This window comes from Diorhabda sublineata, chromosome 8 (genome assembly GCF_026230105.1).
Source record: "Diorhabda sublineata isolate icDioSubl1.1 chromosome 8, icDioSubl1.1, whole genome shotgun sequence".
Taxonomy (NCBI): Eukaryota; Metazoa; Arthropoda; class Insecta; order Coleoptera; family Chrysomelidae; genus Diorhabda; species Diorhabda sublineata.
The window spans coordinates 25,028,256-25,054,016 of NC_079481.1; the positions used below are offsets into that span (position 1 = coordinate 25,028,256).

The following is a 25,761-nucleotide window of genomic DNA, read 5'->3' on the forward strand; positions in this document are numbered from 1 at the left end:
AAGATTGAAGATGGCCGCAATCTGTCGTTTCAGATGGTCTGGTTTAACGACCTGACAGAATGGTTTAAGATAACTACAGATTCAGAAGTTTCAAGGTCTGTTATGTACTCTACTTGAATTCATTGGCGGCAACTTTCTTTGAAGAGGGTATTGAAAAGCTATGTCACACAAACGACAAATGTCTCAATCTCTTCGGTGATTATGTCGAAAAGTAACCGAAAGGTGAGGTAATAAAATTATTTTTTTATACGAACTTGTCTTTTATTTATAGCCCTCGTATATATATCAAATAGGTAAAATAAGAAGTCCTCACAACTTTGTTATACGGCCATTCGTACAACTTTTTTTCACTACTTGGCAACCCGTGGTATTTGATTTCATTTGCAAAACACTCTACATGGTTTGTTGTCCAACATTAAACAACAATTCTCGCTCGATTATCATATTGGGGGTATGACTATTCTTTTCTACTTCCTTGGTTTAAAATATATCCAGGCTTCACTTATTCTATTAGCTTTTGTAAATAGTTGCTTTCAGAGAGGTGTGAGAAAAATGAGACTAACACGTCAAGACAAAATTTTTATTATTATTGCTAATAAACAAACAGTAAATTTTATAAGGTAATCGAGTATTAAATGGCTTTTCAAGAATAACAATCGATTGATTCATGTACCAATTCAAATCAAATCTGGAACTATTAGAAAGAAATGAGCAATACACGACCATTATTAGCATTATTCCATTAGTAAACGACAGAAGAATAATTTAGAAGCTTGAATAACTTCGTAAACTAACCAAATTGAAAATCAACCTAAATTTTATCTAATTAGATCGAACTCATTTCTTCAAAAAGTCACGTTGAGTTTACATAATTCATTTAAAAAATGTATGTTTTTATAAATATTGTTTCTTCTTGAAAGTAACAAAGCTAATGTTGAGCAATACAAAATTCGGTGGATTATTCTAACCTCTTGAACAAAACCGATTTTCCGGAAAACTCTTTGTCCTCAATTAAAATATGGCAAATTTCAAAATGAAACATACTTCCTAATATGGCTTGCATTCAGATTTAGCATCATATCGACTTAACAAATTCATGAGAATTTTTGCATATTCGTTAGAATTTTGTTTTTTGAAGGGTTCTCTCCATTGTTCTTCATTTTGTTGATTCTGTTTCTTTTTGATGCCGGGCCAATGAACTAAAAACGCTCCATCTAGTATAACAAATTTGTATTCCATAAGGCACATTTCTAACATCTGCAAAATTGAAGAAAAAACTAAGTTTTAAAGTAGTTGGTGTACATGTGGTTAATATCCATTGAACTATTGAGTCGAAAATATTCGAGAGGACAGTACATCAGGTCTTTAAGTTCGTATTTAATATATTTCATCCTAGTTTGACGCGGTGGATATACATTAACCAGAAAGATATATCAATATCAATAAAAATATTCAACGTATTTAATAAAATAATTTGTTCATTATTTGACTATTAAAAACCGGAGGGGCTTCAAAAACTGCCAAATAGCAATTGTATCACCAATGCTTACTAAGTAAAGTAGCGAGAATATTAACCTGAATTATAGAAAAGAGATTAAAGGAAAAACTAAAAACAAGGAGAAACTCAGTTTGGACAAACATAGAAGAAATCAGTACGAAAAAGATATTTGAAACAAACAATGGAGTGAGATTAGGTTGCATATTAATTTCACCGCTAAAAATAATAATAGTTATAAAATCCGGTTTCAAATGGTATAAAATAGGGTACTGACAGATGGACAAAGTTAGACTAATGGAATTATGCTATGCTGATGGCATGATTATATTTGCACTAAACTAAACTTTCGAATTGGACAACCAAGCAATAAAAAAATACAGTATGAATAGATAAAACAATGATAATAAGCACAAAAACACACATCAAAATAGAAAATAGACAAATAGGAAGAATAGAACACTTCAAAATACCTCATCTCAATGATAGTATTAAGAGAAAAAAATTAGAGAAGAAAATAACAGAATAAATAAAAATCGCAAAAGAACACGACAAGAACCAATTTTTTAAGGAGCAAGTAGAGTAGAAATTAACAAAAAAGTATTTATAATTATACTAACGTCAACTAAAATGATTCGAACATGTGAGAAAGATGAATGATGAAAGGAATACAAGAAGAATACTAGAAACCAGGAGAGTGAGAGCGGGAAACAGAGGAAGACCTAGATGAACGAAAGAAACAAAGTAAATGAAAATGAAGGGAAGGAATTATATGAGGTACTACCACACACAAAAGAACGAAAGAAACGGAAAGAAGAATTTTGGAAAAGAAACTCGATGAAAAAATTAACTCAACCCCACGTCTTATACCCGTCAGGATAGGTAGACATTAAAATTAAGTAAGTAGAATATAATTAGTAATCTTAATATTACCAAATAATCCTATCAGGTGCATTCATATTTTCGAGGAGATAGAATTCTTCAAAATAATTTTAGTGAATTCTTTCCAGCATAAGTATGATTTTCAATATACACGATAATTCAAAATGCTGTTTCTTAATTGGTCCCTGTCATAACATATTTTTTGTAGTTTTGACACTAAAAAACGAAGCTGTACTATATTCTATGTTGCCTGCACGTTTCATATGAAGTATCGAATCTTTCAGTATATTTACTGTTTTTAATTTGGAATTTGGTATTTACAAAAATGAGTAAGTAAACGGCTCTCGAAGTCACAAAGATAGTCCCAGAACTACCTGGCCTGACCTAGAGATGGGAATAGTAACTTGAATTATCCCACTGTATTAGAAAGTACACATTCTATGCAGCATATGTTTCAAGTTTGAAGACGCCACGTTGTTTAACGTTGGGTAACAAAGTTTAAACGAGCCCGTACAACCTGCGAAGACCATCATCGTGACGACTCCAGAAATGTTGACGAAAATCCATAAAATGGTACTGGATTACCATCGACTGAAAGTGCGTGAGCTAGCAGATATAGTAGGCATTTCAAAAAGTGCGATACATGGCATAGTAACTGAAATTAGCACATGAATAACTGTGCGCAACATGGGTGCCACGTTTGCTCACAATGGAACAAAAATAACGTCGAATTGTCCAGCTCAAAAGAGGCAAGAAACGTTTCATCCGCGTGGAAGATCATGGCGTCGGTTTTTTGCGATACGCGCGAGATAATTTTCACTGACTATCAAGAAAAAAGAAAAACTATCAACGGCGAGTATTATGCGAACTCATTGTAACGTTTGAGCCAAGAAATCAAGCAAAAACGGCGGCAGTTGGCTAACAAGAAAGTGTTATTTTATGAATAAAATACACCAGCTCACACATATGTTATTGCAATGGCCAAAATTAATGAATCAATATTTAAATTGGTTCCTTATGCACCCTATTCCCTATTCCATATTTTCCAACAATGAAGAGGTGATATTGGCAGTTAATGAAAATAAAATTTTAAGAAGCTTGACGATTATTATAATAAAAGGGTATCGAACTTAATGTACATCTCTGGGAAAAGTGTATGGATCAAAAAGGAGATCACGTTGAAAAATAAATATATTCTTTTTTCAAAATTTTTGCGTTTGCTTTGTTGTGCCAGGTACTTTTGCAGCAATCCTCGTATTTATGTATTTTCGTATAAGTTCTGTATAAAACGTCCAATTTCTGTAAGAAATTTCACCTCTTAAACTATAACCAAAGGGCTGTATAATGAAAAATTTAACAAAACCTCACTAAACTTATATATTATTTTTCTGACGAACTTCAAAAATAAAACAATGAAACGTCACTTTAAATATCCACTTTTTGAGAGGAAACGATTATGAAACATCGACAAGAATATATTTCCTTATCAATACGCGAAGGATACATTGTAGATTTAGCATGTACTTGATATGGAACCATTTTTGTTCTATAGATTTTATTTAACATTTTTTCCAACCCCCAATCAATCAATCAAAATTTAGTGAAATAATCACTGACTTTGAAACACTTATTAGGAATTTCATTTGTATAACTATTCACCTGCAACATTTTATCCTGCAAGCCTTCCCATGATAACATTTCATTATAAAAGGGTTCAGCTTTAGTTCCAATATATATAGGCTCCCACCTGTGATAAGGCACTTCTCTACGAGCTGATACCAGAGGCTAAAAAATCATATCTACAATTAGTAATTTAGTTTATCAACAATTCATTAGTTCATTGGAACTACAAACACTATCTTTTAACTGTTTTTTAAACCTTGCTGAAATTTTTAAGATAACTTTATTTGAAATAATGGGATCATTGGCATCAGTGTATGATGAAATTACTAGCTTTCGATAATGTAACTTCAGAAATAGTTACAATATTTACATTTTAATTAGAAATATCTTCACAAAGAGGATTTTTAATTGAATGCTCCTATGAGAATTAAAAAAGAAAAAGAGAATAGAGAAGTCTTTAGAAATTCTAAATTAAAAATTTTAGCTGCGTGACGCTCACACACAGCTTTACGTCGTCGTGAAAATGCTGTGATGCTTTTCATTCTTTAAAACAAGTGAAAATTAATAGGTGCAACATCAACACTACACTAGGGATGAAGTGTGAGATCCCGATATTGTCATACAAAAACATAGTTTTCAACATAAAGTTTCATCGGCTCTTATTTTGAACTACTTTCTTGAAGTTAAATAGAGTTTGATAGTACTACACAAAGTTTATTCCGTGACAACGTTTGATGAAAGCACACACTGTTTCTCTCAAATTACACTCACCATAATTTTCCTCGATCACAAGTTTTCTTGTTTTCTGGATGTACTTGTAATCCATTATGATTGACTGATGCCGACTAAGGTGAAGCGCATGCACATACCAAAATGTAAGCGATCTCGTTTTTAGCGGAAACGTAAACGTTTGGAAACTTATAATCCAATCAAACGCAGTAGTGTATAAGTCAAAATGACTTTTTTTAAAAACTGCTGAGATATTGAAGTTTATTATTCGTGCTTCTATGATTGCATGCCATAATACACAAGACAAAATAGATTTTCGAGTATGGAGAAAATAGGTTCGTATTACTTTAATTTCATGAACTTTAGGGTAGTATCAGTTATTTATGAGCAATTAACGCACCATTATTATTTTTTAGTGATGATTTAACTTACTTCTACGATATCGCTGGGTGTGGTTCTCAACCAAGTTTCGATTCCAGGAAATTTTTGACAATGGGTACATATTAATTTATGGAAGTAAACAGCTTTATTTTCTCTTAGCAATTCTACTAATTGAGATTTCCTCCTCGGAATTTCTTCATTTGCTTCAACTTCAAATATCGGAAGAACATAGACGTTTCTAGAACAGTCATATAGTTTGTACTGATCTATCATATCCAAAAATTTTCGCGCTAAACCTATAAATATATGCAATATGTATTATTCTAAACTGTTTGATAAAACGAACAGATATTTCATTATTTACCTTCACTAGGCATTAGTTGAATATCAGACACCATTACATTCTCTGTTAACGAAGCTGTTCTAGCTGCATTTCTACAGACGTTTATTGGGTAAATCACTGAGTCATTTGTATGTCTAGAAACAAAAAATATTTGGATTGAATATATATAATATAATTTTACAGAAACAATCATATCTCGACAACAGATAATGTTAAAATTAACGTTCTTATTTGTAAGTGAAAAAGTTTACGAAAGGAGTCAAACGAGTCGAGAAATTTTACTAAAAAACTCAAATTTACTTTTAATACAAATATCAAACTTAGTTTTCTATATAATTGCCTATTTTATATTTGAGTAGATTATGATATAATACAAATTATAATAATTTTTGCACTAAATTTAGGAGTTTAAAAATAGATTGTAATAATACAAACAAAAAAATATTATTTAGACAATGCCTTTGAAGTTAGAAATAAGAAAAAGCATCTATAATTTGGATCAACGAATCCATATGCCAGATATAGTTCATATTTTTCAAAAACAAAATATATCACGCAAATTATCTCACCACTCTTGATGGGAACCATAAGGATTTGTTAACAATATATTAAGTTATACAATGTGTCAATTTTTTTAATTTATCATCTCTCATCAGCTAATTTTTGTCTTATATTATTGTGACTGAAGAATCGTTAAGATTTATTGTAAACTGACGGTCCCCTGCCGGAAACCAACGTCGTAGTTAAGCGATTCCATATATCTTTTAGACACTTGAAGTCCCATTAACTTATCAAATTAGTTACCCTCATTTTTGTATTGATGTGGCTTTCACGGCCATAAGTATAATCAATATAATAATTATAGGTTTTATATACAATAGGACTAGTATTTAAGAGAACATATACACGCATAGTGTGCTCTTAATAGTCTTAACTTCCAATGAGTATAGTAGTCAGATTATTGAAGCCACTTTGTTTATTACTTTATTACACTATGTTAATAAATAGTAAATAGTTGTGAAGTGAGTTATTTACCTCGTAGAAGTATTTAGCATGCTATAGCCGACTATGAAGGAAAAATATCATATCTTAAAGCCCCAAGAAGTGTAAACCAAGAAGTTTTACCCGAGAAAGAGAGACTACAAAGAGGAGCAAAATACAGAGTCGGGGCATGCGTAAGAAAATTAGCGCATGAATATCATACTTTAAAAATCGCGGGAATTAGCAAGAAATGGTCAAAAATTGAAAACCATTTAGTACGAATACAAAGATGCTATCGTCAACTAAGGCAGATAAATCTTGTCTATGACAGAATTATTGTTTTAAAAGATGAAAAATACTTCATTCTGTCCTTTTCTGAGGCTTTTGTTACCTGGTTTTGTAACAGTTGGCCTTTTACGCGATGAGATCCTTAGCCCAGGGCCCAACCTCAAGCCCGACCAGAGGAATATTGTCTTTCTGGTATCAGAGATTAAGAGTACGAGACTAAGATTGCTTGGTCACGTCGAACGAATGTCGAAATGTCGAGGAGACAAACTTGTATACCAGCAAAAGCCGGAAGGCCGTGGACTACCACAACGACTACTCATAAGATGGCAGGATGACGTAGAACAGGACCTAAAAGAACTAGACGTCTGAAACTGACAGAGAAAAGTACAACTGCTTGGAAGGACAAGGTACTTCAATGACCGTAGCGCCAATTGATCAGTAACAATGTAAAATATAAAGAAAAAGTCAACTTTAGTCGATTAGAGGGATATCCAGAGCTTGTGATAGTTGGTAGGGGTAGGGGAGAAACTGTAGATTCTGAACGGTATATTAACATTATTAACTACTAGCAGCCTGTGTCAAAAGTGTGTGATGGATCGTGACAAGCCAAAAATAGGGCCTCTTAATTTAGTTTAAGTTACTAAGCCGTTAATTATGGTGAATAAGAAAAGTTTCATTAAAGATACTTATTATAAAAATATATGTTCAAATATTTTGGGCCAAAACTATTGGGACGTACGTTATCAATGAAATTGCAAATTTTTTGAAATTCCTACGACATTTGCTCTTAACAGATCACGCTAATCACCTTAGCTACTCACACACAATACTGTTTATAGTTCGCGCTTTTTATCAAGAATTCTTGATGGTGTTTCATACCTAAATCATATAATAACAAATAATTATGATCCATATTGTAATTATTCCAATGTAGAATGATGTAAAATGGAAACGTGAAAGGAAACTTCAGTGAACGCGTCTTTTGGCACATCCAAAAGAGAAATTGAAAGTATGGAACTCCTTAACTTTGTGACATTGTCCAATGTATGCTCTTTGATTCGAAAAGGTACAATCTTGGAAACAAAACTTAAGAAATCTGAGCTTCGATTATCAAAAATAGTTAAAAATAGTCATCCGAAGGCATTATTTTGAAGAGATAGGAAAGAAAAGTTATTATAATGCCAGATTGGTAACTGCCAAACTGTATGAAAATAGTTTGTCTTGATAATATAACTAGTTCTTTTTGTAAATCTGATAAAATTGTTATTTTAGGAATTCTCATTTTTTAATTTGATTCCTTTTTCATCAGAATTGACAACTATAGGTATAATATCACAGTAAATAGTATATTAGTACCTGTATGTTTCTATCTTTGAAGAATCAGCTACTTCACAGGTAACTGGTTTATTAAAATAGATATTTCTCAGCAAAGGTACTGTGGTTACACTATATGCAAAATGTAATGATACTCTAGACATTCCTGGAAGACAATGACAATATTGGTTAATTTGTTTTAATACTAAAGCCACATCTGTATCTGGTACAAATGCTGTAACGCTAATAAAACCATCCCAGTATCTGAAACAAAAAAAATTCTCTTATAGTTCATGAAATGTAATATAAATTAATTTTGATCACGAAGATGTCTGAACACAAATTTCCTAGATAGCTGTTTGCCCATTTGAATTTAGAGCAAAAACGCTGACCGAATTATTGAGAGAAATAGCCTTCTTACAATTCACCTACTTTCAAATTCTATCAGTGAAACATTTGACAGAAATACATAAGGTTGATCATATCAAATTCTGAACAAAGATTTGGGTACGAAGAACAATATATATTCAATGAGAAATATAAATAATCAATTACTAACAGAGAAGATATATATAATGGAAACGTGTACTAGAGCAAGCAAGAACAGCACGGAATAAGCAGAGAGGAAGTAGAAGAAGTTGCACATGAAATAAAGGAAGAAAGGAAAGGAATAGATAAAAGAGATTTAGCATCAGAAATGATGACATTCTGGGACCGAATAGGCAACAATAGCTTTTTGAAATATTCAGGGAGAAATAAAAAGAAGAAAGTATACCGAAAAGCTGGGAAAACTACGTTAAATACCAATATATGATGAAAAGTACCTGGCATAGTTTGATCATTATAGAATATTATAGAATATTAAAAATGACGATGTCTACTCTAAGGCCACAATATTGACAGAGAACGGGCTAACAATGTCGATTAAAATATAAAGAGTTGATAGGCAGGGGAATTCTCTCTCAAAGACTCCGTTGAACTTCTTCCTCTTAAAACATGTGCGAAGATAGTAGGATATACTGATGGCACTTCTGGCAAGAGAAAAGCATAGGAAAAGTTATAGCAGAAAAGGAAGGTGAAACAGGATTTGAAGTGAATGTTGGAAAACAAAGAACATGTTGGTTGCCAGAAGAAGGACAAATAAACAGTTCCAAAGACTGAAGTGGCGGAGAGAATCAGAGCGGTAAATAGAGTGTAGTGGAGGGGTGTGAAGTCTCTGATAAGTAAACAGCTAAGCACGAACACAACGTTGAATATGTACAGAATAGGAATTAAACTAGTCTTTACATAAGTAGCCAAAACCATATGCCTGTCGGGTAAAGATTAAAAGGATCTTCGAATATTAGTGAGAAAGATTTTAAGAAAGTTACTGGGACCTTTAAAGAATAGAGAAAAAAGATATCTAAGAAGATTAATGAATCGAGAGATCAAGAAAGAAGTGATATGCTGACAGGGATAAAGAGATACAAAAACCTCGATAGGAAAGGTAACAGAAAGTCATCCATAGAACGGCCAAGAGGTCGACCTAAGGCACGCTGGAAACACCACAGGATATTGCAGCGGAGGGGGTGAGAAGCTAGAGAGAGGGAGTGTAGGATAGAAATGAATGTTGTGGTTTTCATGTAGAATACGAAGAATAGATATAGGCTAGGGAATATTTACAATATATAGAAGAAACATGAAAATGGAGCTGAATATTAGTAAACTTATCTTGAAGTTTAAATATCTGTATGAAAAAACACGGGGAGCTAGACGTATAGGCAAAAAAGATAATAAGACATTAAATCAAAATTGGGGATAAATAAAGAAGGATTAAGCTAATATAGGAACAATAAAAAAGATTCAATAGGAAAAATGGAGGGTCTACAAGGTAGGACAAACGTAGAATTGAAAATATTACAGAACACAACAAGAAAATAAGAAGAAAAGAATTAAATTGATAGAGTTACATTTACAGAATGGAAACAGACTTATAAGAAAAGTCATGAAGTGGTATCAAAACAAGAAAAGGGCCTCATTTGCCCAGAAGGATGTGTTTATAGAATTCGTTGAGTTTCTAGATCTACAACTTGGGTATACTGTCAATAGGGTTATTACAAAAGTTTCTCGCTAGAATGAATTTTCAATATAATGTTTGAAATAATCCCCGTCATTTTTCTAACTGAATCAATATAATACTGCATCATTTCTTACCTAACAAGCTCTGGTAAATAATACATAAAATCTGCCGATACGTGTGTAGCGTATGTTACTTTTGGTATATCTGTTGTCGCTTTCGCCGAAATAACATTATAAATAACTCTATAAGGACTATTTTTTCCAAGTTCCGGACCATAATCTATGTATTCTCCGTCAAAAGTGAAATCATTGAGGAGTTTATAATTGAAATTACAGTAGCTTTCATTTGCAGGTTCTAGATACATATACTTAACGAAATCTCCTGAAAAAACATTAGAATAAACAGCCACAACCACACTTAGGCCACCTTTACAATAAATATATTATTCAGGAATCGAGATTTAACTCAGAATATTTTAACCAATCATTAATGAAATCAACCAAAGTTGGAAGTTGTGTAATTTGATTTGTAACCTTATAGATTTTGAGCAGCTCAGAAGCTTTCTATTTGTTTTCCAAAGAAAAATTCTTCTTTATATATTCATCATGAACTGAAAATAACCATATAAAGATCAGTTTGCGAGTAAGAAGTGTGACCTTATATAGCTCTAAACGCCACTAACGTTACTAAGAAGTTTGGGTAGACACTGTATTCATATTCTCAAATTTTTTAACCTTCCCAGCTATCATGAATAACTTTTAGGATTAGAAATAGGTTTAAAAAATAAATATAGAGGATGTTATGATGAGAAGTAGTGTTGAAATCGTTCTAAATTTAATTTACAGAGATACTTTGATGAGGGAGCGATATCCTCTGAAAAAAAACTAAAAAATCAATAGAGGACAAACAAAACGATAATGTAACGTCTAACTTGAGCTACACGTTCATAATGTTAATAAAAAAAATTACCTGGAGTATAATTAACTCTTATTTCTGGGTTGAAAATTCTCGAAACTATCAGGAGACTAGGAGAGAGCTCATTTGATGATAGAATAAAAACAGCAAGTGTGAGACTTGTTAAAATAACTGTGAGTAAACATTTCATAGGAGTCACCTTTGGGTAAATCATAATATTTCATTACGTCATTTGCTCTTTCGAATGAATAGTCGTAGGTAAATAAGAGTCAACCTGAAAGAAAAATAAAAAAGATAAAAATAATATTATGAATATATACAAGGTGTTTCTAATTTCGTGCTACAAAATATGGGAGGTAATTGCTTGTATGAAATTGAGATGGCTCTTTCCTAAAACAAAATTTCCTCAACCCACCCCTTTCCAAGATATCACTCTTAAAAGGTGGTGATTAACGAACCTAATTTTTTGTTAATCTTAGTAACGCCAGAAATTCTGTGATTTTCGTGAACTTGTGGAAGGAGTAATCCCGCGGTATCTCGTATTACATTTTATATTTTCAGTGTTTTCTACTCAATTAAAAAAAATTAGAAATCATGTTTTTATTTTTTTTTTCTCTGAAGGTATTGGTTTTGGGGAAAAAATTAATATCACAAAATATTTTCAAAAGTGGAATTTGAGTTATAGTATATTTTATAAAACTTTATCTTGAAAATAAGTTTTGATAAGAAATAAAGTGAATATTGAAAAAATACCCATAGTTAGTCCTTTGCATGTTTCATAAAAAAAAATAAAAAATCAAGTTTAGTCACCACCTTCCAAGGATGATATCTCGAAAAGGAGTGGACTGAGGAAATTTTGTCATAGGCTAGACCCATCTTAATTTTATAGGAGCAACCCCCTCTCAAATTTATTTTTGTTATCGCATGAATATAGAAACTAACCTGTATATACAACTGTATAATTGTCTCAAAATTACAATTTATTGGATATGATTTTGCTGAATTTGTTATTTGAAAAGATAGTAATTTTCACTTTTATTTATATTGAACCTCTCGGTATTCCGGGAGTTCCCGCATGCGTAGCAGACATATAATTTTTCTTAGGCTGCATTTAAGTATATTGTAAACATTTAAAGAAAATTGTCCAACCGAACCGAATGAAGTTCTACTCGTCATACCTCGAAAGATGTTAAAAATTTAAAATGATGGCAAATTATGGATGTAAGTCACAAATAAGAAGAACAAATTTTAAGCTGAAATCAATATATAATGAGCCTAATATCACACAAGTTGTCAGAGCCCAAAGAGTCAGGTGATTGGGACATGTGTATAGAATAAATTCAAACATGATTCCCAAGCGAGGAAGGAGACAGAATTAGAACAAGGAGAAGCAGGTCGACAAATAAATGAATAGAAAAGGTAACATCGGATTTGAGAAAAGTGGGAATAACTGAGCGGAGAGAAAAACCGGAAGCGGATAAAGAATTATAGTAAAAAGATTAGAGGGGGAATAATAAATAAACAAAGCTTAAAAATTTTGAAATATATATTTTTTAATCGTTTGAAAAAAACTAGGACCTTCAAGGCCTGAAGTGCTGAAATATTTACGTCGAAGTAGGTGTGGTTATAATAACAGAAATATTAATAGTTAATGAATGTAGGCGTGAAAAAAAATAAATTTAAAACAGTTTAAAAGACAGCTGTTCATTATCGTTAACTGAAGTAAAAAAATGAGGCCCAGAGGCAATGAATCCCAAAACTCAGAACAATATTTTCAGCAATTTCAATTGGATTTTATGAATGTTGAAGCTATCAAGTAACATATAAATACGAGAATATATGTGTGTCATGAGGGACATAAGAACCACTTCGACCGTTGCAATGGAAGTTTGCCAAATCTACCACCTTTACAGATATCCGTACAAAGTGAGGATAAATATGTGAGGGATAGATTAGCACATAATCAACATTATACGTAATGATACAACAGTCATAGAGTCAAAGAGAGAACTGGAAGAGGGGTGCTCCTATAGAGGCGCAAACAATCAGGTATATGGACGATTCTAAAAAAGCTTAACTATCTTTCAAGCGAAAATGACCAAAATCTGCCCTTATGTGAAAGAAAATCGAAAGGCAGAAACTAAAATATCGTTCAAATGCTATAACCGCAGCCATGCCGTTTGGTTAGGCCTTAGTCCAGTAACTGTAGTTAGGTACCGGGGAAAGAGAAACATTAAAATTAGAAGAAATGGTGAAACAAGCTGCGTCATTGCTAATTGTTCGTCCAGGAGTGCTCTCTAGATTATGATCAAGGAATACAGCTGGACAAAGACAAGCAAAATGATTAATTTAGAACAATATAAAATTTTCACTGCCAACCGGATAAATACAGATACGAAATAAGTGAAAAGTATTCTGAGTCAGTTAACGAGGCATATAATAGGAATCTACAATTTATGGAGCTCTTGAATCCATCATAAGAAGGAACTGTAAAGCATATACTATGATCACAAGCGTGCAGAAAGCCTTGGTAAGCTGAAAAATATAATTTAGAGCTACAATAGATAATATAGGCCAAAATCCTTCTCAGGAAAATCTATCCATTTGTCGTTATATATAAAATATAGTCAAAGACACGAGATCCAATCCTACAAATTTATGAGCATTAATATATCCAAAATCAATTTAATATTAAGAGCAACAAAACTAGTTCTGGCCAGTGTTATTTATCGCCAACAGTAAAGAATAAATAGTGAAACTAACGATATTAAAAATGAAAAAATGAATGAAAACATTCTTCTTCGCAGATTAAATTAGATACGCCGTTATTTATCAATTCCCAGACTTTTTCCACTTCTTGTGTAGCCCTCATATATAACATAGAACAGTTGGCAACCCTAGCTAACTCATAACTCCAGATAATAAAATTTTAATGTTTTCATATCGTGTAATTAATATTTCTAAACCTTTATTTGATTTAAATTTTCACTTTCGGCAATTCACATTGCGATGTTATCTCAAAAATTGTGATAACATTGTTCATATTTCTGTTTGAATATTGTAACATGATCCAATCATCCTGTTAAAATTAAAATATAATAAAAGAAAACTTTCCCCTGTTTGACTTTTCCGGTTTATTTATTTTGCTCATGCTCGTTAATTGATAGAAAAAAATTACACAGTGAATCGATATAATTTAACAAGTATATTAAACAATATTGAGTTGTATCAAAAGATTTCGCATCAGAAACAATTTTCTGATTCAATAAAATGTTTAAGCCTACCTGGAATTGCTATTTTCGATTATACGTTAAAGTCTTCATAGTATTAAATTTCATATTAAAATGTTAAGAGCTACTTACTCGTTTATCTGCAGTAAACAGCATGATATAACCCACGTTACAATTAATATGTTCGTATTCAATTACATTTTCATGCGCTATTCAAAAATTTATTTGTCAGCTGATATGTTTTACTTTTCTTTGAACTAACACGTAGCGCGAACTAGTGGTTGAAAATTGAAAGTATTTCTACGGCATGCGGGAAAATCTGAGACAGAAAATCAATAGCGCACTGTTATACATACAGGTACCGAAGGAAAACTTTGCAAAACTAAATTACGGGAATATTTGATAAATAGAAAAGGATTTTATGAAACAAAATAATCAATTCTTCTTGATAGACTAGGATCAATGATTAAAATGATAGTACAGTTTCAGAATATCACAAACTTTTGATTTGGAAGAGTATTAAATCACTTCAATATAAAATCTTGATAAACTGAAGATCATTTTAGAAGGATCAGTTCATTTCTATTATCATGACAATATTCCAAGTGAAAGGCGGTAATATTGATCTCTCCTTCCCATCATGACAAAAAATAGGATGCAGGTTCTGGAAAAATCGCAATAATCATTTTCACAACAGTGCCAACAATTTTCGTTATTATCATGTAATCGGAGAATAAGATTCTGAACAATAGCACTCTTTTATGCAATAATGAATATATCATTAGTTGATAGCTAGATCATCATTGTGGTATAAATGTACCAAAGAAGTCAACAAATGTCAATAAATCAGTTGAATTTATCAAGGGATTAAATATAATAACAATAACAATATGCAAAAAATATATAATTAACACCAAAAAGTAAAATCTAAAATTACAATAATCCCAGCTGTTTAGTAAATTATCACCAAATGATCAAATCTTAGCCAGCCAATTAATGCGGTATTTCCGCCTAGATAAACCTCTATGGTTGCCATAAAATGTTGGCATCTTACCAAAGAAAGAATAGTGATGCCATATTGAGCTACTTCTCCTGCGGCATCTATCTTTGAAATAAAGTGACTCTTAGTGCTGAAATTCAGTGTTCTAAGAGACCTTTGACATAAAAAAGCAACATTTTGGCGAGTGGGAAGTAGTAATGCCCCGAGACAAAGCATATTGGCATTTGATTAGCATATGCAATCGCCCAAAGATTGCAAGATACTCGTTGGGTTGGCAGTTCGACTGTCCAACTACCTTCTAAGTCAAGAGCTATTCCCATTGGCATGAAATGTAAAAGAGGACGACCAGCTAAAGCTAAGAAAGCATTAATTGCGCAGTAAATAATTAAATGCTCTGAAGATTTTCAAAATGTTCATTATTAGTTTGAAAAGGACTGACTTTTACGTTTGTTTTTGATAAAGGATTATTGAAATTGTAAGAGTTTTATTTTTTAACCTTTAAACCCTAAAGCTCGGACCTCGGAAAAAATCTTATAATAATATAGGGTGAAACTTTGTTTACTATGTTTAGGTAATTAATTATTAACCCATAGTAATTTACTTGTGGAGTCATTTGGTTTAATAGGATATTAATGTGTAAAAACTTTGGTTATAATTTCACACAAATCACAAATGCAGTTTTAATTTTTATGATCATTTACTATTTTTGGCAGTTACATTTTACTATCTGGTGGTAAGTTAGACATAAGCCATTGATTAACATATTTAACTGTTTCAGAAGCATCGATCCCAGATTCCAAAAATCAGATTGCACACTCAGGGAGACTCATTGGTACTGGTTACACAGTTTAGTACAACCCCTATACCAACACTCACAATTATATTGTCTGATGCGCGAAAGTAACCAACTTTCGGTCTCTGAAGATGATAACTTGGTTATCGAAACCCGTGTGAGATAAAGTAGTTGTAGTTGTTAAAGTTCAATTTACTAGCAAGATGTTCCATGACATAGTCAAGGTTAATAATACAGATTTCCAAACCAATTTTGGTTAATTTTTATCACGACTTCAAAAACGTTCCCATCTCTTTTTGTTTATTTTCTTTCATGTCAACAAGACAAACTGGAATCTAATATATATTTAAAAAATAGGCGGTTGAAAGACAGAAACAAAAAATTGATGTGATATGAATATTGTTTTGATTTCTTTCTGAAGAAAATGAATTTTATTGAGAATATAATCATAGAGATAACTGTGAATTAGTCATTAGTGCACATTCAACCTTTCCTATGTGTAACTAAATCAAATCCAATGCATTTGTTGGAGTAGTTGGATCTAGTTTCCTTTTTTCTTCGGGATAGGCTGCCAACCTGGCCTCTCAAGCCTCTTTTCCCGAGCATGTCACCCACAACAATGCCACTAGTCTACTTAGTCCATCCATAGATCGGAATCCTATGCTATGTAGATGAAGCCATGATAATGAAGATTATCTTCAAAGATTATAAAATATCTTTAACGTCACTGAAACCTAACCAGTAATAGAGACATAGAAACTAGAGCAAATAAGGCGCGGGATGTCTTCTGAACGTATGGTGGAACAAACTTCTAAGACAAGAAAACAAGGCACGAATTCACAAAGCGACAATATGACCTATAATGATCTATACATCAGAAATAAGATCAGAAACATCAAAAACGAAACAACACTTGGAGATCACAGAAATGAAAATTCTCAGGTGGATCTCGGGACTCGGAGTAGAAGTCGACCACGAAAAATGTGGAGTAAAAATCTAGAGCCAGGATGGAGAAAGAACAGGCATTAGATCTATTATGGAAGAAAGAAGAAGTAGCATTCAGTATCCTCACCACGAAAAAAATTGGATATCGCGCTGTTTCTTAAAATTTTCGATAGCTTGATTTTCGCCTACTGCAATCAACATTTCCTACATAGAAGAACGTTTCTATTATTTTTGTTAATAAGTTTATCTTCTTCTAAATATCGACATATCTTAGGAAGACAAGCAGTAGTATCCTCTATTGTCTATGGAGTCTATGGAGAAATGTACATATCCAAACTCTTTCCACTGCTCTTAAAAATGTATTTGAAAAATAAATTTTCATTAATCTATTTGCTTCAATTTCACCAACAAACTATTGAATATGAATTAAGCATTACCATGTCTAGGAATAATCTTATTCCTCGGGCTCTCACATCAGCTCCTGAAGGATTTCGTTACATATATGTATTCTATCAAATCATTGCAATATATATATATATATATATATATATATTGAAAGCTAAACGGTGAGTTTTGGCGCAGCGGTTAAGTTCAAAACAGTTCAAGGTACTATGGTTTATTACCTTGAACTGTGGTTGACCGTGTTACACGCATGAACCGCAGCGCTACCTCTGTAACAAGCCAATGTCAAAAAATAGCAGCAATAATAGTGAAATCACGCGATGGTAATTAGTATATCTATTAATATTTCATGTTGACATGTGATTTAGAGAATTAAACCTCCTTTTAGTAGGATTATAATCAAATAACACCATGATTAGAAGTTGTTTTCATTATTTAGAATTGTGTATTGTCAATTACAATAGGAAAAACTTATTCCCGAATTATATAAACTGAAATTTTCAGATTTTACTTTTGCAGATATTGTATCTTCGTGCTCGTTATTATTCGTTCCAGGTACAATGTAAGAAAATTAGAGGTATTTTTCAAACAATTTCATTTTAATTTAATGAAATTCATAAACGTTAAAATATTGAATTCGCTAGCTTTATCTTATTCAATTGATTTGGATCCAATGGATTATTACAATAAATATAATGCACAAATTGTAAACAACCGGCATCGGCACAGAAAATTTGGGACCATTAGAAGCAAGATTTGTTTGTTTTGATCAGAGCTAAAATAGCAGTGTCTATTGTGGCTTGATGCAAACAGGCATATGAATAAATAATTGAAGGACTCACAGAAATAGTTTGGAGTTAGATTGAGTTCCATATTTCAAACTATATTCTTTTAAATGCATGCATTTTGTTGATTAATTAGGATGTTCTCTACTAGATTGTTGTCGTAACCGAAATTCCTCGAGTATTGTGAGTTGATGAGGATGTGATTTATGTACTTAAAGTATTTATGTTACTGGTAATTGATAGATATACTCGAAATTTCTTGTAAGGTGTAACATTCCCGTTCTTCTTAAATTGTATTTCTATTTCACTTACTGAACTAAATATAGTGAATTTTTAGATTAAAATAAAGCTTTTCTGTCACTGCTGACTAATAGTTTCATATATTGCTGATATTACGAAACAAGTGAACCTGTTTTGTTCTGTGCGACCTCACATCAAAAAATATTCATATCCTTTCGAAACTATGGCTGATATACGTTTTTTGAACCTTGCTCTAAACTTTTATTCGACCAGAGGAAGATGGTTTGGTATCATAGCTTTTCGGTAAAGTCTAATGATAATAAAATAAGCAAAGAACTATTACTTTCCTCAGCAATGCTGTTCCAAGTTCCAAATTATTTTGTAAAGTCACAGAACCGCCTTGTAACTGCGCATTGCATATTTGGTTACCGTACAAAGGTAGAAACGCTTTTTGTTTTATTGATATGAATTATGATCTTAAAATTCATTAATCGAAACTAACCAACACAAATAATAGTGTATTATACTACTACGGCAAAAAGTTTGAGAATTCTACGCTGCGCGCACTCGGTGCAAAATTCGCAGTTCTCATTTGCAGCTGTAACAATCTAAAAAGTTTAGCTTTCTGCCTCAAAATAGGTGCAAAAGGTGCAAAATATTACGTGACAGAAAATGAACTAAAACTCGTAAGACAACAACAAACGATCTAATGTGCAAACTGTACATGCCTTCTACCAAATACAGGATTGTTCAGGAATCCATTCTTGAACGATCCTTATTAAGTTGGGTTTCCAGCATGTGATAAACCGTCACCCTATTGCGTGGAACGCGTGTTCTGTGTGCACACGGACCACAAGCAGGTTAGAAAGAACCTAACATTGATTGTTTAGGAACCGGATGCAACAGCTAACGATGAAATTGACGTCTGAAGTTCACTCCATATTTTGTTTAGTTCAAGTGATAAAACTGCAGTAAAAGTTTTATGTCTTCGTAAATAAACTTGTTTTGTCAAAAAATTAGAGCAAAATATTTATTCACTGTATATTATTCAACACATTAATAACGTGCTTGATAATTGAAAATATGTCGACAGAGGATTATAAGATTAGTTCTAAATACCATCTTATCACGTCATTATTTCCATGATAACATTTTTTTCGTAATCTTATTAAATTCTGTTGTTCTATTTCAATAAATCATCATTGATATCCATAATAATCTTATTTTTGAATTTTTTGTAAGCATAAAGTGAAACAATCACAGATCAACATAAATATTACACGGATCAACAGTGATTGTGAAAGTGGAAAATGAATTAAAAGTACACACTTTTATTTGTTCTTTTATATTCCTTCATGTTTTCATAGTATCGACCTTGACAAAACGGTTCGAAGCTCATAATGTCCCGATGTAACTGTTCTTAATGTTTTGGATATGCTACCAAGTTCTCTTTAAATTTATCTAAATGAATATGCAGCATATGTACTATTAAAGAGATCCAGCAGCCCTTGAAATTTTTGAATATATCCTCAACAAATCTTTAGTAGTTTTGAGCTGTGTTAATACCTGAAAATTCACATACTACTGCTCTAAAACTGCTTCAATTCGCTTTTTGAGCACTATACAGCAGCGTTGGAAATTTTTCCACCATCTTGAGAGATAGAGAGGAAGAGAAATGCTTTAATGTCAAAAAATTATTACAATTTGAAGAAAAAATGTAAAAACTAAATAAAAATATAGGTATAAATAAATATGGAAATAAAATACAATTTTAATATACAGAGGAAAACCACAATGAGTAACAAAATTATAGGTAATAGAAATATGTAATAATTGGTATATGAGTCCATAGCAAAAATTAAACCAGTATGCAGCACTTTCCAGTAAATATGCCCTCAAATTGTTGCGGGAAAAGATGATATCGATTTGATTTCAATTGGCAAGTGATTGTGCATTTTTTTGCATTGTAAAATATCGAGCCCTTAACTAATTCTGAACGTGGAGTGAGTTGGTGAAGGTTGTGCTCCGCATTCCTAAGCGGACTTAAGAATTAGGCATACTGATTCAAAGATGAATAAGGAGGGAAGAGTCAGAATTTTGAATCTTTTAAAGAAGTCCCGATAGTGAGCTCTGGTGTTTAGTCCGAGTAAATATCTAACAGCTCTCTTTTGTAGTTTGAAGATTCGCTCAAATCGAGTCGCATCACACGTACCCCAGAAGGGGTACGTTTGATGCAACTCAATAAGGGAATAATCAACTTTTAAGGATGTGGATAAGTTCGGTTCTCTGGAAACTAATAGCAGCGCAAAACAGGAGGAACTTTTTAGATAAGGCGGCAATATGTAACTCCCATTTCAAGGAATTGTCCATGACAAGCTCTAAAAATTTTACAGATTTACAGGTCACTAGATATGGTCCTATGAAGTGCCGTGAAATCAGGGATGCTCCAAGAGAAACTAGTGTCGTCTGCAAATAAACATATTTCACCACTGATGTCTAGATAGTAGGTGTTGTTTATAAACAGAAGAAACAAAATAGGACCTGATACTGAGCCTTGGGGCACTCCACATTCTATTGGCTTACAAGATTACATCGTTGTACCAACCCCTACAAGCGTCCGATAACCTTACAAAAAATTTACAAATAACGTAGAGCTTCTAAAGTTACATCCAGCTTTTAATTTACATATTTGCTTTAAAGTCTCAATAAAAACCCCGCCATTTCAAAATCTGAAAGTAGCTGTCGATTATACTCGCGATAATTTAGAAATTCAAGATGCAGAACTGTTATAATTTTCTTTAATATGTATAGAGTGAATAATCGGAAGAAATTTAGTTCACTGCCTTAAGGGAGAGCCTGAAAGTTCTGCTTTATTTTTCGGCAAATTGTCATATATTATCAAACAGTAAAAATTTTCTGTAGTTATAAGATGGTGTTTTGGTTGTTATAGTGTTAGTAAAAGCTCTTTATTATAAATACTTTGATTAGAGCTAAGAGATGAGCTATTTTTCTGTGATAATTTTTTCACTGTCTCATGTAAGGTCGTGTGCGAGCAGAAGAAGACTCAAGATTAGGATGTTCAATAGGTTTTGCATTTTTACTTCAAAGAATAGAAAATAAAGAACATGTAAAAAATTCATGGCATTTTCGGCGCGGAAGACTAGAGCTCATTTTTTACAGTTAAAAATCAGTAAATACCAGCAAAAATCTTAATTTATAAAACGAAGTTTCCATTGAAGATAAAACAAGAAATCTAATAATTTTGTCCTCTTTATTTCTTGACATTTCTCAAAATAATTGGTTTACGAAACGAAAAATGACCTCTATTGACGTGAATTCACGTTCATTGAAGCCAATTGACGTCTATTTGATGTTGACCAATGTCTTATGATGTCTAGTGACTTAGATTGATGTCGATTGGTGTTTGGTGTTATGTAAAAAACTCAAGCCTGCTACATGCTGCTTGAGAGGAGATATCGCTACTACAGACAGACAGACAAACAAAAACAAAAATGTGTTGAAAGAAGTGAATAGAATTGTTTTAAGAAGTCTTTTTTTGCTACCAATTCAAGTTAAAAATGGGAAAGAACGACTACTATGCTACTAGACTTATATACTCTTATCATTTAAATGCCTAATTCTAGCAACCATTTGAAATCAATATTAGTTTCAGTTGAAATATAAAAAATCTTGATATCAGTTTAAGCTTTTTCCTCTGGAAAATTCAAAACAACTTTGATTCTCCAAATATTGCATTCTCTTATATTTTCAAATACACATGCCATTGTTTTATGTCCATTTTGCATGATAAATCATATAAAAAATTAAAAGCATGTTCTCAATTTCTCAATATTAAATATTTACCTTCTATGAAAATCACAATGAAATATTTCTTGAAATCACACAAAAACGAACACTATAAAAGATCAACATACGGGTGCTATTTTTGCACGGGCTTTTGTTCGGTTTTCATTTCATTTTTTCATATTGATGAGAGGGTGTAACCAGCCGTCCTTAGAAAAATATGCCACACCTTCTCATTGTTACACATGAATTAAATAAATGAGTAGTTTTCAACTTTGATTAAACCTTCCTGGGTTTCCAGCAAAACATGATATAATGATGGCTTTTAGAAATAGAACAAACAATGGAAAATAATTCTTTGATCGATTAACAAATTCCCAATTACACCCACAAGAAACTTGGATGAAAGATAATCAAATTACTATAATAAGCAATTAACTATTTTACTAAATATATACGAATGAAAAATTTGAGCTCCCAAATATTTCGAAAAATTTGGTATGATACCAATAACTGTATTCCCAAGACAAATCGATGGAATAGTAATCAGTTAATTGGAAACAACTCGTCACTCGTCACATATATTTTGAATAATAAAATTCCATTTGTATCTTAGATAATCGTCTTCTATCCACGAATTTTTTGTATATATAATCGTGGACTCCAGTGTATCCTTTGTGGGTGTCGGATGTGTGTGGTTTTTTATTAATGTATAAATTTATGCCACTATTTTCTATTTCTAGCGTTTTTTGTAGCCTCCATCCATGATATTTTTTTTTTCTCTCGATAATTGGAAATTGTGTTTTCACATGATTTCCTTGGACGTCATCTTTTTCTCTTTTCCATTTCTCTAGCTTGTAAAATCCTTTTTGCTGGTCTATTGTTCTCCATTGGACAAATGTGTCCTAACCATCTAAGCTGTTGTTTAATCACTGGTATTATCGTTTTCTATTCGATCTTTTGTAGTGACACATTTAGACAGTGAAAGTGACACCTTTTTATTCGTGCACGAAATTCCGTTACACTTTTTTCAAAGCTTTTGTCCATGTTAGTTTTGTTTCTCTAAAAATTTTGGCAATTGTATTTTCACAAAACTGCTTTGGGTGTCGTCGTTTCCTCTCTTCATAACATTTCATTTCTCATTCCATCCTTTTTGGTGACTCTGCTGAATTTTGCTTTTGACAAATCGGAATATTGATTTATACACGTTCATTTTGGTGTTTTTAGTTATCTATTCTCTTCCAGAAGATTTCTGTTCAACTCATAATAAAGTTGATTGCCGCGTTGGTTTTTCATTCACCTCTGCTTCTTAATTTCCATCGCTCCGTATGTCCACACTTAAATATTTGAAACTCTTCACTTGTTCTAATTGTAATCCATCTATTTCAATTTTGAGGTCGTCTTCTTGTTTCTATACTACTATTATTGTTGTCTTCTCTATGTTGCTAATCATGTTTCTTATTGTTAGTTATTGTTTTCATGATAATAAATTATAAATTCTTCCCCACTTTTAGCAAAAAATAGTTAATCTTCGGCAAAAACACATTCAGAAAATCTAAGTATTTCCATGTTTCTGTATCAAACTAGGATCTGATTCACTTTTGTTTTCAGTTCTTTTAATACATTACCTATTATCATTATGAATAACGCTGGACTCAGTAAAACCCCTATCTTAATCCTTCTTTAGTCGGAAAATTCTCGGATGGGTGATTATTTTTCCTCACCTGGTTCCTTGTTGTTCCATATATACTTTTGATATTGTTTCTCAATTTGAGTCCAATTTCTCTTTGCTGCACACTTTTCCATACTTGGTTTCTTCAAATCCAATCAAATGCTTTTTTGGATGTTTATAAAACGGAAGTATACTTTTTAATTCGTTTTCAGTTTTTTTTCTAATAATCGTATTTGTCTCAATGTGAATACATGATCTTATGTACTTCTTCTTTTACTAAAGCCGCTTTGCGATTCTTCTAATTGGTAGTCTATGAGTTTCCTTAGTCTGTTCTCTAAGATACTTTCGTGAACTTTCAGTACCACACTTAACAATGTTATGTCCATTATTGTAGTCTGTTTTATCACGATTTACGAACACTAGCCATGGACAAAGCTTTTGAATTTCACTGGGATGAGCAAGTGGTTTTATACTGGATACGTCAACAAAAAAATAAGCATAACCAAACAGATATTTAGTGGGATATTTCTGCTATATCCTTCTGGAATAAGCTAAATCAGCAAGTACCTCGTTACAGACACCATTTTATCGAAAATATCAAAAGACAAGGGTACACGGATTCCTTTTTCTTCAATATTTTATGTTAATTCCAAATGAGTATAGTTGCCTTCTTATCAAATAGAGCTCAATTTGATTATTGATATTGTTTCAACAACTTCGGTATAGACTTTGTTATACATTTGCTACCACATGTTTTATAGTAATGTTAATAATAAATCATAATTTTTTGAAGCAATTAGTGGTGCAACTTTAGTTTTATCTTATTTCAACGGTTTACACTATGTGAAGTCATGCCGATGGACAATTAAACAATAAAAGCAAATAATACTGATGCAAAAATCACTACTTATATAGTAACAGAAGTGAACATTGGTATATCACAAAATGGTGATCAGTTTAAGCAATTAAATTTAATATTTACCTTAATATTTATATCGGGAATTCAGTTCACATACACAGTTATCTAGCAGACAATTCACGTTCATGTTTAAATAATACAAAATACTAAAAGATAATAAGGTACCATCCACTCTTTATCTTATCTGGAAATACTATTAATCTATTGTTAACATAAATTTTATCTATAAAGATGATTTCATATTCCCATATAATTCTCATTCTCATTAGATACAACAAATGTGGATGTTAATATAAAAATAATATTGTAGGAAGCAGAATAATTATTAAGATAAGTAGACATCAGTGCTGAATCTGACATTATTGAAGAGATGAAGAATGTTTTGCTGAGAAGCAAAATGCACCATCCTAATCTCTCTACAAAGTTATCGATAAAAGCTCTAATACCAGAAAAAATCCACCAGATGCAAGCATCGAACGTCCGTTGGTGTGACAGGCTCTGTAGAATTAGATCAGAATTAAATTCAATGCATTGGTAGAATTGGCTCGAAAGACGCCAATTCAAGCATGCCAACGATTAATACAATTTTCATATACTTGTTGTAAGCATCGGCTGGGAGGACGTTCAGAATCTTATGTGAATTACTTTTTATCGCTTCAATGGACTCATAACGCGTTTGTCAAAGCGGGTTTTTGAGTTTTGAAAGAAGAAAAACTTCACATGTAACTGAGCAAAAACTCTAGTTTCGTATTTGACCAAAAATTTATGACAATAAAGTTGTAAAGTGGCGGGGAAATATCGTGGTAAAAAATCCGCTGCTCACAAATCCGGTCGGTTACTTAGACTCTTCAAAACAATCAAATACTGCTCCTCGTTGATCGTTTGATCTAATGGAAAAAGTTTATGGTGAACCACACCACGTTAATAAATTGATTGATGGTTTGTGCGGATGCAGCTCATT

General features: G+C 32.2%; 1 protein-coding gene across 3 annotated transcripts; it reads right to left on the reverse strand.

Annotated features, from left to right (window-relative positions):
• Window positions 1-566: 566 nt before the first annotated feature.
• Window positions 567-24,971, reverse strand: LOC130447513 (beta-1,4-glucuronyltransferase 1-like). 3 transcript variants are annotated; one of them, XM_056784376.1, is made up of 8 exons: window positions 24,864-24,971; window positions 11,065-11,284; window positions 10,230-10,476; window positions 8,079-8,300; window positions 5,475-5,587; window positions 5,162-5,406; window positions 4,037-4,162; window positions 567-1,257 (listed from the first exon to the last, which is right to left on the reverse strand). In XM_056784376.1, exons 2-8 carry the CDS (start codon window positions 11,222-11,224, stop codon window positions 1,048-1,050), a joined length of 1,323 nt encoding a protein of 440 aa, XP_056640354.1. In that variant the 5' UTR covers window positions 11,225-11,284; window positions 24,864-24,971; the 3' UTR covers window positions 567-1,047. The 3 variants fall into 3 exon arrangements, with proteins under 3 accessions (XP_056640354.1, XP_056640355.1, XP_056640356.1); XM_056784377.1 differs by lacking the exon at window positions 24,864-24,971 and adding an exon at window positions 14,373-14,559; XM_056784378.1 differs by lacking the exon at window positions 24,864-24,971 and adding an exon at window positions 14,295-14,396.
• Between the last annotated feature and the right edge of the window lie 790 nt (window positions 24,972-25,761).

Bases quoted from the DNA above. Each gene is read 5' to 3' on its own strand.
- LOC130447513 (XM_056784376.1), bottom strand. From the start codon at position 11,224: ATGATTTACCCAAAGGTGACTCCTATGAAATGTTTACTCACAGTTATT. The intron at 5,588-8,078 runs GTACTAATATAC...TTTTGTTTCTAG, and splicing joins TCAAAGATAGAAACATACAG to ACATACAAATGACTCAGTGA. The intron at 1,258-4,036 runs GTGAATAGTTAT...TCAATTTTGCAG, and splicing joins TGCAGGATAAAATGTTGCAG to ATGTTAGAAATGTGCCTTAT.